This window comes from Pempheris klunzingeri, chromosome 8, assembly GCF_042242105.1.
Source record: "Pempheris klunzingeri isolate RE-2024b chromosome 8, fPemKlu1.hap1, whole genome shotgun sequence".
NCBI lineage: Eukaryota > Metazoa > Chordata > Actinopteri > Acropomatiformes > Pempheridae > Pempheris > Pempheris klunzingeri.
Genome location: NC_092019.1, coordinates 26,835,413 through 26,854,945, shown reverse-complemented (window position 1 = coordinate 26,854,945; position 19,533 = coordinate 26,835,413). Strand labels below are relative to the sequence as shown.

General features: G+C 40.0%; 1 protein-coding gene across 3 annotated transcripts in view; it reads left to right on the top strand.

Annotated features, from left to right (window-relative positions):
• The window catches only part of tgfb2 (transforming growth factor, beta 2), a 66,296-nt gene extending 52,692 nt beyond the window's left edge, over positions 1 to 13,604 (top strand). For all 3 annotated transcript variants that reach the window (XM_070834593.1, XM_070834592.1, XM_070834594.1), the window contains exons 3-8: positions 3,603 to 3,766; positions 10,401 to 10,533; positions 10,631 to 10,741; positions 12,399 to 12,573; positions 13,105 to 13,258; positions 13,366 to 13,604. In XM_070834593.1, coding sequence (XP_070690694.1) covers positions 3,603 to 3,766; positions 10,401 to 10,533; positions 10,631 to 10,741; positions 12,399 to 12,573; positions 13,105 to 13,258; positions 13,366 to 13,524 — 896 coding nt within the window. In that variant the 3' untranslated portion in view covers positions 13,525 to 13,604. The remainder of the gene's footprint in view (positions 1 to 3,602; positions 3,767 to 10,400; positions 10,534 to 10,630; positions 10,742 to 12,398; positions 12,574 to 13,104; positions 13,259 to 13,365) is intronic.
• The last annotated feature ends 5,929 nt before the right edge of the window (positions 13,605 to 19,533 follow it).

Sequence of the window (19,533 nt, the reverse complement as noted above, 5' to 3'; positions counted from 1 at the left end):
TTGCAAAGAAGGTCAGCCAATCGGACAGAGTGCATAGCAGTCTGCAGAGAGTAAGACAAAGTCTTACTGTTGTTACACTTGGCATAGGGGCAACCTGAGCATAACATAAAGAAAATGACTCCTCTCTTTCCCCACTCCCAAAAATGACCTATGCCACAGAAGATGTTGTTCAAACAGAATTGATTTATTTGTCAGACAGTTTACTTAAGAAAAGAAAGCGCAAGAAAATACAGGGCTCTTCCTTGTCTCTTTAACAAAACACAGGGGAAAAGGAATCAAAAGAAAAGGCCTCTGACCCCACATCTACCAAGGACTGCTTTTAGTCTACATTTACAATATTCACAACAGAGAATAGTTGAGTCTAAGTAAGACCAAGATGCAGGGTGGCACAGCACAGTTTGGTTGGGAGCCAGGAAGGAGAAGGAGTGGAGTCGGTCTCAGCAGGTGCCATTTTAGAGTAGGCGGCATCAGTGCCACAGCCAATCAGCAGCCACCACCCGTAACTCAGCACACGGAAAACAAACAAAAAACACAGAACAGGGCAAACAGCACCATCCTCAGGCAGGGAGGAAACACAACAGAAACACACATTCACATCCAAATGCACATTGTGACCCTGGGTCATAGCACTGTCTATTCAGATTTAAATGTTTTGCAAATACCAAGTCTACAGTCGGGCAGCAAGCACTACTGCCTCACAGCAAGAGAGTTTCAGGTTCAAACCTGCCGGCTGACTAGTTTGCAGATTGAACCTGGGTCCTTTCTGTTTGGAGTTTGCATGTTCTCCCCGAGCTCGTGTTGGTTCTCTCCGGGCACTCCGGCTTCCTCCCACAGTCCAAAGACATGTAGGTTAACTGGTGATTCTAAATTGCCAGTAGCTGTGAGTGTGAGCATGAATGGTTGTCTGTCTGTGTGTGTTGGCCCTGTGATTGTCTGACCCCCAATCTAGGGTGTACCATGCCTCTCGTCCAATGTCAGCTAGAATTGGCTCTAGCCCCGCCTTGACCCTTAAGAATAAGTGGTATAGACAATACATGGATGGAAGTCTCCTGTCACTGTCAATCTTTACATTAATGCATCTCTCAGGTATCCAAATTAAGACTATTACACAACTATTCACAGCTCAACAGGTCACAGATTTAATACCATGCTGTGCCAAAAAAAGAGTCTAGAGCCTGAGGGAGGACTGCTGACCATGTTTAACTTGTGGTTTACCTCACCGTGTGCTGGCTAACAGGTAAAACTGCAAAACTTAGCGAGAGGTCAGCATCAACACTATTATACGTTTGCTTGTTCTCACTGAAGGATTCACTGGTGGTTAGTTCATGGTATATTACAGTTCCATTTTTTTTTTACATTTTGTGAAAATAAACATTTTGTTGTTTAATGGAAATAAACAGTTAACATTCCTCATTTATGGTGTCATGTGAATCCTTGGAGTATTTTCAGTGTCTGTCTCTCTTGTCCAGTATAAAAATATATTCTCTACTGTTTCCTGCTTTTCACAATAATCAACCTGTTACATGTTACATGTATTGGTGCTTATTACCTCAATCCAGCTCTTTCTGACATTTCTTTCTAATTTCTGATTTGATTATACATTTAACCTCAGTCTTACTGTTTTACAACCATGCTTTGGTCTTAGGGCTTTTATTTACTGCATTTTTAACTGCTTACCAGTGGTAGCTGGTTAATGGATGTGCACATGGCTTGATTCAGCATCAGCAAGCTGAATTATATTAAATATTTGAAATGAGCAAGTTACCTCAGTTGGTGTAGAGATGTCACAGGTCATGTCACACAGTAATATAAACTCAGAAAATGTGTAAAACTGTGTAAACTGTGACAGTCCAAAAAAGTAGATACGAGTTTAAGCATTCACAGTGTTGTGACCTTTTAAGAGCTTAATTGAAGTTCATATGCAGAAGTAATGGAGATTTAAAATTGAACACTCTAAACACAGGTTGGCTGTGTATATATATATATCTCAATGATCAGGCAGTTGGCTTGTCCAATCACATTTTAATATCTTTTCTTAAATAGTATCTTATGGATCTTGGAGTATTCATACTGTGTGTCTGATGTTTAATGAACTGCTAAATCAGCTAAAAAAACATTTTCCACTTTTGTGGACAAATAAGTTGTGTTCTATTCTAAAATGCTTTATGCTTTACATATCATGACTGTGCCGGTCCGAAAGCAATATAGGAAAAGAGGTCTGTCTCTCAGTCCCTTTGTTACTGTGACTGTCTCTGTTCCTCAGATCATATGTCTTTACCATTATCAATCAGACACTGTATTATCAAAGTGATGTGCAAAATGTGACCATATTCAACTATACTGACAAACTGTGAAAACTCTCCTCTGTCTCTGTCTTCCTGCCTGCTTCTGTCAGCTCGTCCCAGTACATGTGTCTAACTGGTTGCTCTGGTTGTATATTCTCCCTAAACAAAGTAGTCTTTTGCTAATCCCAGGCTTCTGTCTTTCATTATAGCCATCAATTTAAGAGCTCCAGGCCTCCTAATTGACCATGCTTTGGGATACTGTCAAACACACACATGGGTTCCAGTATTGTGCCGTATATTTGAGTGGGTTTGCAGCACCTGTCAGACATTTCAGCGCGTATGGCTGTCAGTGCTGGGCATGTCACCGTGGTCCTGTGTGAACGTCTGTCAAACAATTTCACACGCCTGGTTCTAAGTATCATGTAAGTGGGATTGTGCTGCTGCTACTGTTCATGACCAGTGTTCTACTGACGTAGTGTGTGTTATTTGAATGTGGGTGTCAGGGTTCCACTGATCTGACTTTTAAAAGTCTGATACCAGTATATATTTAGCATTTAAAGTGATTTTTTAAAGAATGTGAATCTTGAGAACCTTTGTCATACCTAACAAAATAATCCTGGTGATGTCATAGAGAAATCATTGGGATTATTTTGGCTTGAGCGTGGAGACTACACATTTTTAGCAGAAAACCTCAGTTACAAACATTGTGAAGTTTAAAAGATATGGGCATCGACAGTCTAATCAAAATGTTATAAGGTTGCATCATGAGAAATGTATAATTTAGTGTTTGTTGTTGTTTTTCTACTAAAGCCAGGATATGTCAGGCTCACTTTTTCACTTTTGATGATTCTTTTGGTAATCTCTTATGGGTGTCCTAACTTTATGGAAATGCACTATATACTGTGGGAGTAGCCCTTAATCTTATAAAAACAATGGTATATATACTAATGGACCCACTTCAAGACTAGCTTCTGAAACACAAAATAGGATGAAAGAGGTGCATAACTTCTCTATATCACACTTGTATACCGGTCTCTCAACTACATGTAGGTTTACTGTAAAAGTAAAATGTGTTCTTCTAATGACAGGGAACCAACTCTTCTCTTACACACTGTCTGAGGTCACAGTGAGGAAGACCTACAACATTTTGTCATTTTGAATATAGATCACTCCCAATAAAACCAAATGCATCAATGTCAACCTAAACCTACAAACAGTATCTTGCCAGTTATCAAATATCCTCCCCTTTATCTGTTCCTTCTCTGTCATGCACACTGGTACCCTCAATCAGCCATTCCTCTCCTTTTTGTGCTGTAGATGTCATTTCTCCTACACACTTCAACCCTTACTTCCGGCGGCTCATGTTTGATGTGTCCTCCATGGAGAAGAATGCCTCCAACCTGGTGAAGGCTGAGCTCAGGATCTTCCGTCTTCAAAACCCTGGGGCCCGAGTGTCGGAGCAGCGCATTGAACTCTACCAGGTACAAACACTTTTCTGTGTACTGACATCAGGGGCTGCCATGCTTCTCTAAATAAGACTCAAGTGCCCTCTGGGAATGAAACTAGGAAGGAGTGTTGCTTTATTACTATAACACTGAAAAATGTGTCTTGCATCTAGAAGGGTCTGGCATGTGATTTCATATCATATCCTGGACAGGGAATTTTAAAGCATGTATATGGAAATAACTGTCATTCTGTGAAACACTGGTACAGGGCCGTCATCACACTAGCTGCAGATTTGGTTAAAGAGCAGTTTTTCAAGTACATCAGCAAGAAACTTTGTAAAATGTTTATATTGTCCAGAATATATTCAATGAAGGTCGGCTCAGAAAATCTTCTACATCATTATGGTAAATTATGTCTGATGCTGCTCATGTGGGGATTCTTGAATCTTTCATTTTGAATTCTTGAATCATTGGGTCTCTCTCTTAATTAAAGAGTTTGGTCTTGAGATAACATTTGTTATGAATTGACACTATATAAATAAAGATTGATTGATTGATTGATTGATTGATTGTGAAATGGTATCAAATGCTGCACTCAGATCTAGCAAGTCAAGTACAGAGAGATGTCCTCTGTCTGGTGCTATTCATTTGTAACCTTCACCAGTGCTGTCCCTGTGCTATGGTGCACTATTGGCTTTGAGAAAATGATTGGCTCATTGGCTACTACTTTCTCAAGGATCTAGGAGAGAAAGGGAAGGTTGGATATAGGTCTTTAATTGGCTAATACACATTAATCTAGAGAGGACTTTAGATTAAGAGGTTTAATTACTGCTACTTTGAAGGACTGTGGTACATAGCCTGTTTGTAAAGACTGGTTGATCATATCCAGTAAGGACGTGTTAATTAAGGGCAGGACCTGCTTAAGTAGCCCAGTAGAAATGGGGTCTAGGAGACAAGTTGATGGGTGACAGTGATGGAATCAGTGAAGCCAATTCAGGAAGATCAATTGTTTAGTTGAAATTTTATCATTAAAGAAGTGTATTTGGTCATCACTATTGAATGTTATAAGAATGTATGGATGAATAGAGCTCTGGCTCTTTCTCTGCCAAGCTAACTGGCTGAAAACTTGCTGTTTTTATTTTCCTCTATTAATGAGGAGTAATAGGCTGCTCTGGCATTACAGAGGGCCTTTCTATAGGTTTTAATACAGTCTTGCCAGACTAACTGGGATTCTTCCATTATAATTATAAAAGGAGCTCATCCATTTTGTTTTATGATCTTTTTAGAGGGTCGATGGACTTGAGTGTCATTCACAGTGAGCCTGCAGCACTATCGACCAGATAATCAGTTTGGGAGATTGGCATAGGAGTCCTCTGTTGTATTGAGACTTGGCAGTAACTTAAATGCTGATGAAATTGCTTCCTTAAATTTAGCAACAGCACTATTGGACTAGTGAAGACATTTTTGTTGAATGGCACATAGTCCAGTAAGAGGAAATCAAACATTATTAGATAATGGTCCAATAAAGTAGGGTTTTGTGGAAAGGCTGTTAAATGTTCAATTTCAATAACATACCAGAACAAAGTTGCGGGTTTGGTTAAAATAGTGAATGGGTTCATTTATACTCTGACAGAAGCCAATTATCAATAATGAGATGGCCTACGAGGGCGGTACACTATAAGAAATAGAACTGACTTTAGTTTTCCAGGTTGGGTGTGAAAGAAAAGAAAAAGGCTTTCAAATGAGTTATTATTAAGTTAATAAACATGACTCCACCTCCTCGTCCAGAGTCTGGAGGAATGTAAGTATTAATATGACTGGGGTGCGTGGCTTCATTAAGGCTAACATATTCTTCATGGTGCAGCCAGGTTTCAGTCAGACACAATAAATCAGTATGATGACCTGATATCAGATCATTTACTAATACAGCTGCAGAGCTGCAGTCCTGTATGGTGTGTGAATTTGACTGTGGTCGCTAGCTTCTTGGTTCTGACTATGGATTTAGCATTTTTGCTAAAGGAGCCAGAGGAATAACTGAGCATGTGACACACAGAGTAAGAGAGAGCTACCTGATAAGCAAAAGTTGTTAACTATGGAATTAGTGAGTCGATCGCTAGAAAAAAGTGAGAGTTAAGAGTGCTTGAGCGACGATTGTAGGTTTCAATGTACAACAGGTGATTAGACGTAGCAGTGAAATATAAAACAGGATTAACTGGGTTTGAATGCAGAGTTACTATGGGCATCACAGTACACAGAAGCTCAGACAAACTGAGGCAATATATGCTTACCGCAGTACGTCAGGTCAGCAGTGACAAAAAAACGCTATGATCCCTGTGTAAAAACTATATTATTGTCTTACTAACTTCACAAAGTGAGAAAACCCTTAGCCCTAATTAATGAATTCTAAACATATATAACTACATTTCCAAATACAAGGGACAAATACAAAGCTGAGGAAAGTTGTTTTTGTCAATGGCTTATGAACTCTGGCTTTTGTTATTTAATGCCATGGTTTATAAAAAAGAAATAACCAACACATTGGTATAAAGTCATTGGCCTCTAGATATGGAAAGGTAAGGAGAGAAATTAACTACAATTCCCAAGGTTCATTTCTGCCCACCAGTACTCAAGGATGAGCTGATTAGAATTTGATGGTTAAAGATTAAAGGTCAACTTTACTGTGACATCAAAATATTCTGGAAAAATCTTTTTTGTCGAAATGATTCATCGGTATGGTGGTGCAGGGGGTCCTGTGGAGTTTGTATGTTCTCCCTGTGCTTGTGTGGGTTTTCTCTGGGTACTCTGCCTCCCTCCCACATGTCCAAGACATGCAGGTTAATTGGTGACTGAATTGCCCGTAGATGTGAGTGTGAGAGTGAATGGTTGTCTGTCTCTATGTGATTGACTGGTGACCAGTCCAGGGTGTACCCCACCTCTCGCCCAAAGTCAGCTGGGATTGGCTCCAGCACCCCCCCCCCCAACCCTGAAGCGGTGTAGACAATGGATGAATGGATGGATTCATCACCATAACGCAGGAACAGAAGGGAACTATGTGACTATATTTCACATTTGGTTGGATGCTGAACTGACACTAATCTTGGGTGTGGATATAAGCTGTGAGTTGACTGGTTGGTCCAGGCATATATGGTAAATGGGAAATAGTCTGTATTTGTATAACTACTCAAAGCGCTTTAACATCACATCCTCATTCACCCATTCACACATCATTCATTCAGGAGGGATCTAAGTTGGAGGAGACTGTTCTTTCACACTCATTCACACACTGAAGCTTCAGGGGCAAGTTGGGGTTCAGTGTCTTACCCAAGGACACTTCAACATGCTGACTTATAGCTGGAGATCGAACCACCGACCTTCCGATTGAAGGACGACCCAGTCTACCTCCCCTAACGCAAGTAATTCCAGTTTTCTTAAGACAAGGTAATGAAACAAAGTAATACATTCACTGTGTCATCCTCTAAAGGGAGGAGTTTCGGTCACTGTCTGACACAACCCCCTTAATGCTGACTTTGGAAAACTGGTACCGTCGGACAAGCAGTAACAGTCACCTACAGAAACTTCATCTGAGGAAATCCAAAGAAAGAGCCCCAGCCAAAGTGTTTTACTGGCAGAAAAAAGGGCTGTTCATCCACAACACAGCTATTAGCACAAGAGGTGAACACATACATAGAAAAAGAATACAGCAGCGCAATAAACCCTTACTTTATGCTAAGGTTATGTTTTGGTCACACAAAAACATAACTAAAGTCAAAACTGGAATTTCAAGAATAACTGTATTGCACATTCTAAACCTAATGCTGACACTGTTCACAAAGGTCCATGGATTACTGTTTCTAACACAGTTAAGTGTTAAGGGGAGCGATCTGGCCCTGAAGTCATCCCTGGCTTACTGTCTGTCAGCCCGTCTGCACCAGCCAGTTCCCATGCTATGTTTACATTCAGACAAGGAGATGACAGCTGGTCTAAACACAGCTCCAAACGAGAGATTTTCTCATGCAAACATAGCGCCTGTAAATATGTGTGGGAGGAAGGGATGGGCCAAGACAAACAGGGCCACCGATAACATCCATCTCATGCACCCCAGATACATTGAAATATTTTTATAACTTTCTCATACGATGTTTGGTGAAGTAAAACTGTAAATGAGGTTTTGATTAATCAAAACCAAGAAGGATTACACAAATACCATGATTTACCATGGTTAAAGGCATTATTTTTCCTCTATAAATGCTACAACTTCATATACCTGTTATCACCAGCTAGTTATGTGCATTATGTTACTGTTCACAACTGTAAAATACTCTTGTGCCTGTATTATCATGCTATCACAAAATCAGAGGGTCATTCTGTAAAAAGCATATTAGGAATGGGCCGATAGTTTGTTAGCTGGTTAAACGTAATATAATCAGGACATCAATTAGCAGAGGCCTGAAACAACTTGTTAAATCAAGCATCACACTAACTTCAGATAAACTGGCAGCATGGTCAAACTTCAAAATGGACTGGTGTTCAAAGACCACTGTAAAACAAGAATACTAAACTAATATTTATTTTCACAAGAAATACTGAGTAAGTCAGTAGTCGTTTGTGCTATTACAAAGGTCAGTAGGATTTTGAGTGACATTTTCTTATTTCTGGAATCTGGAGGTTCTGGTTTCATATGAGCTGTCTATAGGTCTGTAAAGGACTACCCTAACCCTAACCCAAAGCGGTCAACCAGTACAGTCATTAAAAGAGTTAGAAAATCTCTTTGTTAGCACTCACCCCACCAAATTGTAGAAACCTTTTTTCACCAACTTCCTCCTGATTCTTTTCTATATATACTTTGAGTGGTCAAGCTTCAGTGTCTGCTCTGTCAGGTTTCCCACACTAACAGGAGATCTCAGTAAAAGCAGCAGGAATAGTGTTTTACACATTACACTGAGATGAGCCAACATAAACACATGGTTCTGAAGGACAGCAGAATAACTTAAGTCTGTCAAGCATCTGGTTACACTCTCACCTCCTCCCAGAACCGGCCAATCAATCAGAGAGAAAATAGCAGGCTACTAGACCTCAGCTGGCTATCCTCCAAAGCTACTGATGCTGCTATCTATCTTTATGTATTGTGCACTATGTTATGACTGCTCTACATGCTTTTGCTAAACCATAAAATATGATTGAAATTTTATTCAAATTCAGTTGAATATGAAGCATGTATGTAATAATAGGTTCATCAAAAGAGAACCTTTCATCATTAATACCTGCTTGAATTTGGAGAATGGCATCTCCATTCCCCTTCATTCATCACCAAATAGAACTATGTGCACCTATTGCTGTCTCTATCCAAATCTACAGTTCTATCATAAATGTTTGTCCAAACCAGAAGAAAGTGGTTCACACAGCACTACTACAAGCAAACAGTTGTGAAGCTCAGTCACATGTCACAAGTAGATGCTAAATTAGACACCATGGATGTTCATGGTGAGGTGGTCAGCCCATGCCTAGTTTCATTCCATGACACTCTATAAGTCTAACATCCATTTGCTTGCTCCCAATAACATTTAGGCTAAGTAGACACTGCAGGCCTGAGTGCTCAATATGGATTCATTGCTCTTATCATGCTGTTATCAGATGTGGCTAGTATCAGATTCCAGTGTCATGGTGTCAAACTGACCTGCGTGTGCAAAAGAACAATAACAAAGACCTAACATGCAGCATGCTGTCATACAGAAGTAAATATAGAAGCCATTGTGGTCTGTGTTAACAGTTTAGGTTTGTTTTGGCGGTTAGGGTTGTATTTTGTCAGTTCAGTGTGTGTGTGATGTGTGGTCGGAGCCAGGAGTGGTGGGACTGAAATGTGTTTCTGTGAAGCCACTCATATCACAGTGGCTTCACAGAAACAGATTTCATCCAAAATGGCAGGATTTCAAGGGCTACTTTCTACTTTCAGAGGTGGAAAACTACATCTCTCAATGCCTCTCCACAAGACTCTTCCTGCAGGAAGAGGAGCTGGGATGTATTAGCTGGTAACAGGGGACAGAAGAACATAAAAGTTACACAGATTCCAATATCAGTTCAGTTTAGTCTAGACTGAGGTCGAATTGCAAAAGATCAGATTTGTTTCTGATTGACGACCACAAATGAAATTGGAAAAAAGAAAATGTTCTGTGTGATTTGTGCAGGTCTCACAGCTCTGAAGAAAGAGTCTCCTACCAACAGTAAATATACAGTAGATTTTGTTTAACCACAAGTTTTCTCTGAGCTAGAGAAAGTAGTTTCAGTGGCCTAACCCTAACCAAGCCTTGACAACAGAGCTGGCAGATGACACAACACTCTTGTGGATCAGTTTGGAAGTCAGTTACAGATGACCCATTTCATTGGCAAGGTTCAAGGACTTGTTGGACAGCACTGTGGTGCATACACTGGGTATTTCTCCTTAGTCATTAAAACTACTTCAAGACTCTAATTAAAGAGTTTGGTCTAGACCTGCTCTTTATGTAAAGCGTCTTGAGATAACGCTGTTGTGAATTGGTGCTCTATAGATAAAGATTGATTGATTGATTGAAACAAGCTTTTTCAAGCATCTTAGTGCACTTATTTGTACAGTACTCTCTAAAATATTATGTCCATTCCACAACTTTACCCTTTCATGTGTCTGTTTTGTCTACAGATTTTAGGACACAAAGACCTGACATCCCCAACACAACGGTATATAGACAGCAAGGTGGTACAAACACAGACGGAGGGAGAGTGGCTGTCCTTTGACGTGACAGAGGCAGTGAGTGAATGGCTGAACCACAGAGGTGAGTGCATATTCCTCCCATCGCTGTAGCACATTCCTCATCATTTATGAATGTGGTACATTGTTTTATTACCACCTTGACTTTTGTTTCTCCACAGACAGAAACAGTGGATTCAAGATCAGCCTGCACTGCCCCTGTTGCACATTTGTACCTTCAAATAACTACATTATTCCCAACAAGAGTGAGGAGCTGGAGGCACGGTTTGCAGGTTATTTGATGACGTTGTTTTTAAGGGTTGTTAACAACAAATTCCATGAAAGACCATGGGATTTAGGTTTTTTTAACATTTCATTTGGTACTGAAACCTACAGCCTTACGGGTGTGTAGCTGAGATCCCAAGTAAGTACACTGAAAGAAGGGTGATAGAAAGTAGGGAAGGGCCATTCATTTTAGGATATTGTCACCGTACTGGTGAGTCAATTTTACCTTGAACAGCAGGTCACTGTGTTTTTTCAATAAACGTTACTCACACAGGAGGAAACAGTACATTTGTTGGGGGAGTAAAAATCATCAACGTTGTGAAAAAAATTCTATCAGCAGTTAAAATTGTGGTAGAGATGCAAACACAACAACAAATCAAAAATTCGGCATTTTAAAACTGACAAAAACAAAATGGAAAATAGAAACTCAACTCCAACTTCCAACTCAGTTTAGTGTTTAATCAAGATTGGTCATTTATCACAAGAGTAAACTTCCAGAAATGTGCTGACTACACTTGTGTATCGTGAGACGTTGCTGGGAAACTGGGTTATGGGTTTATCTTGGCACGTGTGACATGTCAGTGTTACTTACTGTTTCCTGTTTCCTGTTGATGACAGAAAAGACTGAAATCCTATCGGGAAATCAGAATGAATAACAATAATATGACGTTCTTCTTGACATGTTTTTAACATCACAATATCATGATTGCCACAGTATCAGCAATGAGGTGGAGCCCATCGACGCACCTTCGGGATTCCCATTTAACTGCATTAGACAATGATAGTCATAGACCTACAGTACACTGCTAGTCACCACAGAATATTGACTGAAAAGAGGATGTACAGTAATGCATTGGGACCAGCTGACAAAGGATGGCAAAAAACATGGAGTAATGTGCAGTAGGAAGGCAAGAAAACAGAAAGGCAAAGTAAACTGTAATAAAACAGAAGTTTAAATATTTTTTTACTTAAAGAAAGAAATGACCTCATGTGTTTACATCTAATGGTGAATGACTGCATGATCGATGAAGTAATTTTGGTGGACAAGTCAAACTACACAGTTTTTAAAGTGAGGCTGGGGACTTTGGAGATGTGTGCCAGTTACATGCAGCACTGGAAGATCTGAATGATTAATGCAGGTATCCACAGTGTGCCAGCTGCACTGGAACATGATCACTAAATACAGCAGAGGGTGCTTCTGACTTTGCAATGTGCATGTATTTCTGATTTTCTAGATTTTTATTTTTATTTTTTACTCCCTCTGGCCTTCTGTGCCCCGAGCTTGTGCCAGCTGTACTGTGTGTTTACTGCCACTCAGCATTCTAATACATGCAATAGTGTCAATCCTTAATATTATTCCAGCTAAACATTCATTATTGTGAACATGTTAGCACGCTGGTGCTAGCAAGCTTAGCTACAGTTCCTTAGTATAGTCTCCAGTGTGACTGTAAACTCTTAAACAGTATACTTGTTCTGAATGACTAAACAAGGGGGAGTCGAAACACCGGCCATGGTTTAGAGGAATCACGGTTCATGGTTGCACTTGGTTGTTCACGTGAAAAGAGCCAGAGGTAGTTTTCAAGTTCAATCCTGCTTATTTTCACAAGAGAAATTGTCAGATGTGGGCAAAAATTCAACTTATTGATCTCTCTAATGTGTTTCCAGGTATTGATGACAGTTTCATCCATGGTGGCGACCTTAAGGTGTTTAAGAAGAGGCGGCACAGTGCTCGGGCCCCACACCTTCTCCTCATGCTGCTGCCTTCATATCGGCTAGAGTCCCAGGCCCAGCACAAGAACCATCGATCCAAGAGAGCCCTGGATGCAACCTACTGCTCCAGGTACTGACCTGGAATTCACACTCTTAATGTCATCACACACACATCAGGAAAGATTCTCTCCTTACACCTGAAGCCTGCCTCTGGTCTCAGGAATAATAGTGAAACAATAAAAGTATCACCTGAACCCCACCCAACAAAATAGGGTTTGGGCCCTTTTGTTGCATACAGCACCAGGTTCGGGTTCGGGGGGGGGGTTCTCATCTTTGACTGTGCCTGTCATCTGTACCCATGCCAGACATGTGTTGCAAGTAGATCGGCAGCACCCATTAGGAAGTATAGAAGATAATTAGTATAGCCAGTTCATTGTAATAGCCTTCAGTAATGTAGCCTACTGATACCTGGGTTCATAAATGGTTCACACTGTCTGCTCATTGCCTCAAGTAAAATCTGCAACACTGACAGGTCTCTGACTCTTTACCTGCCTTGTCTCGTCTCCACCCTTGATATATAATGGACTGTATGGACCAAGTTCAGACTGCAGCAGAAACTCAGTTGTTACTGTGTCCGATTCACCCCCTCATCTCTTTGTAGAAACGTTCAGGACAACTGCTGCTTACGGTCGCTCTACATTGATTTTAAGAAAGACCTGGGCTGGAGGTGGATCCATGAGCCAAAGGGATATGAGGCCAACTTCTGTACTGGGGCCTGTCCATATCTGTGGAGCGCTGACACACAGCATTCCAAGGTACTGCATGAGGGACAGGGTGAGAGGTGAAATATTCTGTGGGATCTGAGTTAGTAAGGTCAGTAACTTAAGCATAAATGTTCTGTACTTAAATTCTGGTGTTCCAGGTGTTAGGCTTGTACAACACCATCAACCCTGAAGCATCAGCATCGCCCTGCTGTGTCTCCCAGGACCTGGAGCCCCTCACCATCCTCTACTACATTGGCAAGACCCCCAAAATAGAGCAGCTCTCCAATATGAAGGTCAAGTCATGCAAGTGCAGCTAGAGGCCCTTACAAGCCAGCATAAACACTCTCTCCCCTTCTTTCACACAAACACACACACATACAGTGGGCTTAGGCAGACAGACAGACAGTCAAACTGCAACTGTATTTTTACTTGCATGCACAGCAGTGCTTCCACACAGGCAGTCGTGGGTGATGTATTGGAGAATAGAGGTACAGAACAATTCAATGCATACACAACACACAAGAGCAATGCAATAATGAGATCAGAAATGTGACTTTGATACTAATGCTAAGTACTGGAAGTACAGTGTACAGTGCACTGCAGCATTTGATTGAAGTTCACACTGTCAGACAGGCAGGGGTCATGTGCAGGGATCTTTGTGATCAACACACTGACTGTAGTGAAATGTATTTTTAAAGTAGACCTGACAGTATTAGCCTAACAAAGACACATCAAGGACAACATGATTGTCAGTCAAACATGAGGACAGGAATGCAAAAATAAGTTTATGGCCATTTAGAAACACTCCTGTCAATATAATTCACCTGCAAGTTGTGTTTCTATCAAATGAATAATGTCCCGCTTAGTGCATATTAGGGTCACAATTCTTTAATGACTCATTTTTTAAATTACCAGTTGAAATAAAATTTCAAATTTCAGATGGCAGAACACATTTGATGACAATATCTTATCTATATGCTTGTAAAATAATCTTTAGCATTGGTATCAAGTCATGCCAAAACTTATTACATGACCCCACAGCTGAGGACACACAGTATACGCTACACGTACATACAAACATACGCATACAGTGACACAGCTATGGCTTTTGTACAGGCGTGCCCTTTTTTGCGTTTTAAAGGCCCTGCCAACATGCATCACCTCACACACTTGTCACACTGAGACACGAGAGTAAGGCAAACACTGGAAGTTTAAGTGATAAGTGTCTATATGTGAAATAAGTCCCAACCCCTCCCCCACACCTCACCTCTCCACAGTCCGCCGTCACACTACACCACATCCTCATTTCGGTGTTTGTCTTTGTTTGGTATCATTTGTAATTTGTAAGATCTTTCCATTGTTTTGCTTTTTAAAACGGGATTTGACATCCTCCAAATTTTGACCCAGGTGAAGTGAATCATACTGATGTTATGTAAGAGCTACTCAATTTTGTGGTTTGCAAATCTTTGAAACATTTTTTTTTACACATGAAAAAACCAACACAAGAGGAAAAAAACTACATCACCGCCTAAAAGGATAATTCCGGTCTATTATAGCAATGGTCTCGTTTTGTAGCAGCCTTTAACAAACTCCATTCCCCAGAAGCCTGTGGGTCAAGTACAAACAACAGAAGAGGCATGTGGCATGCAGACAGGGCCAAACCATGCAGAGAGTACACCTAAAAGTGGGTTGATATCATAGAAAATGGACTAACCAACAGTTAGAATTCCATGTTAGTTAAATTTCTTGTGTGTTTTGTATGCTAAAGAAATGTTTTAACTATTTTAAAATCATGCACAATTATAAAGCAGTTTTTCTGGTGGTAGGTATTCATTTATCATAAAACATAGATTGTGAGCCCATATGGTTTTTTTTTAAAGACAGATGAAAAACTCCCTCCCTCTAATGCATTGCCTTGCAGAAGTGAAACATAAAGAATACAGCTCTTTGACACAGGTACTTTTACATTGTATTACATTTATAGAAGTTACAGACCCACTTCAACTCTGGCCTACTGTGTTTACTATAGCTGTGTGCTGAGTTTCCCTGTGTAATGACGGTTAGTAGCTATATTTCAGATCACGCACTGACCTCCAGATAAAGCAGTTAAAATAATGTGGATAAAATGTTGGTTTGTTTTGTCTGATCATTTGACTGCTTGTATTTCTAACCAGTCTATTACTTCAATTACTTAAAGTGCTTGGACTGTCTGTTTTAAAAAAAATCAAGCTGGAACAAATTGGAACTAACATGTTCAAAGCAACCATCCTGATCCTACAATATGTCGTAGACTTCATGTTGCTCCATTCATTCTCCATGCCTCCACTGATGGGAAACTCTAGTCACATGTTTCCCCACCTCACCTTTATTTACAGATTTATGCTTCCTCACATCACTCATCAAATGATTGTGTGGCATGATGCAGCCTGTTGTGCTCAGTCACTGGAAGTTCTGAATCTGAACAGATCATTATAGATGTTCTATTTCAATTTGCCCCACGTTCAAACAGTCGTTAGGATTTTGTAAGAAATGACAACTGAAGCAAAATCAGTGTTACATCCATGCGTCCATGTACCTGTACTTGCTAATCTTTAGAGGGTCGCAGTGTTCTGGAGCCAATCACGGGTTACATTGGGCGACCCATGGGGCATTTTAGAGTCACCAAGTAAACTAGCCTGTACGTCTTTGTCTGTGGGAGGAAACCCTCGCTGGCATGGGGAGAACATGCAAATTCCACTCAGAAAGTGCCAGCAGTTTCAAACCCAGAATGTTCTTGCTATGAGGCGAGGTACTAACCACCGCCCTAGGGCAAAGTTGTTGTGACCAAAAGATAACAAGGACAATTAGACTTAATTTGTGATAAACCGGAATTATCCCTTTAATGTTTTAAACATGCAGATCCTTTGTGCCGCAGAAAGAATAACAAGCATAAAGTCTGTGAAGAGAAGTGTCCTTCGTGTTCCATTTAGTCTACATTGCTGTACTTATAAGCAATGTTCAACAATTAGAGGCTTTCCACACAGAGAAAAAAAAAACTCAAAGAAGCAATAACATTTCATGGGCTCAGTAAATACAGCGGTGTCATCTCATGCACTTAGCAAGCCATAGATTCAGTCCATGCTACTTATGAAAGTGTGGCTTGGACCGTCTTTCGGTAAGTGATGAAGCTATGTTGTCAGTGATTAGTCTGAGGACAGATTATAGGAGGTTTTAATGAAGAGTACATACCCTAAAAAATGCTCTTAGAGCCAAATATATTGCAAAATGTGTCCAAGCATCAATGGCCACCTCTGTAGTAACGTTTTGTACTGTCATCAGTGTGTCACTTGTCTGCCAACCTAAAACTTTTATCTCACCCACAAATTGTAAAGTCTGTCAATCATATCTTTTTGTGTCTTTAATAAAAAATTGCACTGATGCTGTTTTAATTTTTCGATTCTAAAATACCTGGTTAGTCAAAACTTCCCCCTTATCAAATGAGGAGTGTTGATGTAGGTGACCTAACCCCAGGACCGACTGGTGTTTAGTGCCAATGGACTTACTGAATAGCAGAAAAAACAGAGCTAGGCACCAACTTTATCACGATAGAGCTGCTATTTTTTATGTGTATTTGTTTTAATGATGGAGGTGATGGTGGTGATGATGATGATAATGATGATGATGTTATTGTGACCCACTATACTTTACTGTAACACAGTATTGTGGTGCTCTAATGGTAAATAAATTATTTAAGTTTCAAGGGAACTCAGTGTTGTGTGCTCTCACTGCTCCTGATTTGTTTGTCTGAAATGATATTTAGTGTGATTTGCTCCTGTGCAACTAGAGTTCCTTCTGCACGTTGGATTTGGACCGTGGAAAGTCACAAGGACAAATTATATTAAATTAATAATTTCAGTAATGCAGCCATGCCTCATAACATGATATATGATCACAGGAAGATATTCTTGTAAAAGTCAAGACAAATATGAATGTAATGTGGGTATAGTCTCCAGTGGTTACATTGGAACCAGCCACTGCATAAACATAAGGAAATATCTTAGGACCGGCACTAATATATGTGGCATTAGACTGAAGTGAAGCTAGCCCAGTATTTCTAAGCAATACATTCATGTTGAATGATTGTGCACCTCATGATTTAGATCCAATGCCAAAACAATGCTAATGCAGGAAGTGGTGTGCTCTCAATTTAGCAAGGGTGAAATTAAGGGTGTTCCGGAGGGTGATGGCATGTTACAGGTCTAACTTTCATGCAGGAGACTGGAATTCATGTCCCATTACAGATGTGCCAATTACATTAGCCAAGTCCTTGCTGTGATATTGGAGAGAGATACATTTAAAAACGTTGTCTCTGGACATACACTATAGTTTTGTAAAAACTGTCCAGTACTGAACCTCTTTTTGTGGTGTTGTTTAGTCAAGTCTTTGGGCAGCCCTTCTTCCCCTACATGCAGACACCAAATACATATGTGACCCATACAAAGTAAGTAGCACATTTTTGATGTAACTGAATGGGATTGTTCATTTTGTATAAGTGATGCTATATATTTTAAGGTCACAGTGAGTTAACCAAGTCCTCAAAGGCTTTTATGTTGGAAATGCATGTATACCGTTATTTGTCCTGTTTTACAGGTTAGTAACAAGTACAAAAGGACTAAAGTATCAATATGCATGGGACATTGTGTGCTGTAGTTTGAGTTCACTGAGCCGCTGAGGAAAATGACGGACATTATTTTCTGTTACCATCAACTCCCACATCAATGTAGAGCTCAAGATTTTTATGTCTAAAGCTCCCACACACTTGGTTAGCTCCATGTTTCAATGGTTAAATGTAAATGCTGTTAAAATAAGTGCCACGCTGGTTTGGGGTCAGTCATGTAAATGCTAATATGCCGCTGTGAGCTGCTGTCCTACCTGGGAATATAAAAAGCCAAAGGTTTTGAAGTGAGTACAGTCAACAGAAATGTTAGTTGGTACAGAACTAATACATATGGAGAAAGGGTTACATTCCTTCACGAGAAGTCATATTATTTGTTTGCAGACAACTGTGATTTATTTTTATGGAATTTGTTCAATTTTTTGTGAATGTGTGGTGAAATTGAGGCTAGAATTGAAAGCACTTTGTGTGCGACCAGACGAACGGCAGCACTGTTTTACAGGATCGTTATCTGTCAAGCAAACTTCTACAGGGTTTCACACTGTGCATGTAAGCAGCTTTATTTAACAAAAGTAATAATTGAAGTAAAGGTAAAAGAACTGAAAACAATCTTATTCCACTTAATCAGTCATTTAAATGCTAGCATATATATATATATATATATATATATATATATATATATATATATATATATAATAAGATATATATATTATATGTCTTATTATATTTTGAATAGCCTACATCAATGTGATGACTGCTGAAAAATACTCATAGTGGCACATGACTGGAAATTCCCATTTGATCATCAAATGGACGACATTCATTATATTGTCATTACATGTGAAGTCTATGCTGCTTAAAACTGCACAGACCACTAATTAAAACACTTATTTCATATTTTACTTTTTTAACATCAACACTTTTTACATACTATAATAATTGTTTTGAAAATAGCAAAACTATATGAAAACAACACTAAAACCTCACTACTGAAGGCTGACGGCTGACTAGTACTACACTCCAGTGATTCAGCAACCTTGTGATGGCGGATGGACCTTGAGGTGCCGAACTAAACTGGTACCACTCCCTGACAGGTCAGTACCGACAATATATAAGCTCCTGGACAAACGATGTTGCTGTCAGTATTTATGTAACATTAACATGTTGTTGTTGGCATTTTTTAATTCCTGGGCATCTCCCAATGATGATGATGCTGCCGGTGTCCAGTGATTTCGTTTGATGTTGTGTAACTGTGTGTTTCCATTCTGTGCTCTCCAACATGTTCAAAGTGTGAGCTCACTTTGCTAAATTTAGTGAAAATGCAGCTAAATACAACATGTATAAAAATAGCATCTATCTCATCAGGTGGAGTAAAGTTATGTCCCTGTCTGTTACATATTTCTCCAGCGTTGGCTCATCTGGCAGCCCAGGAGGCTGTTTAGAAGCTGAGGGGGAGTCACTGAGGGGGGAGTCACTGAGGGGGAGTCACTGAGGGCATGTTGAATGACTAATGAATGCAACCCGACTCTCCTGTCGTTTCAGATCCTGCCACTCCCCCATGCCATGCAACCAATTCATCCCACTCACCTGCAGCTTATTCATTCATCTGAGCCTGTCAGTGGATCATACAAGCACTTTTAGTGGACCTACTGAGCAAAGTTGCGCCAAAGGA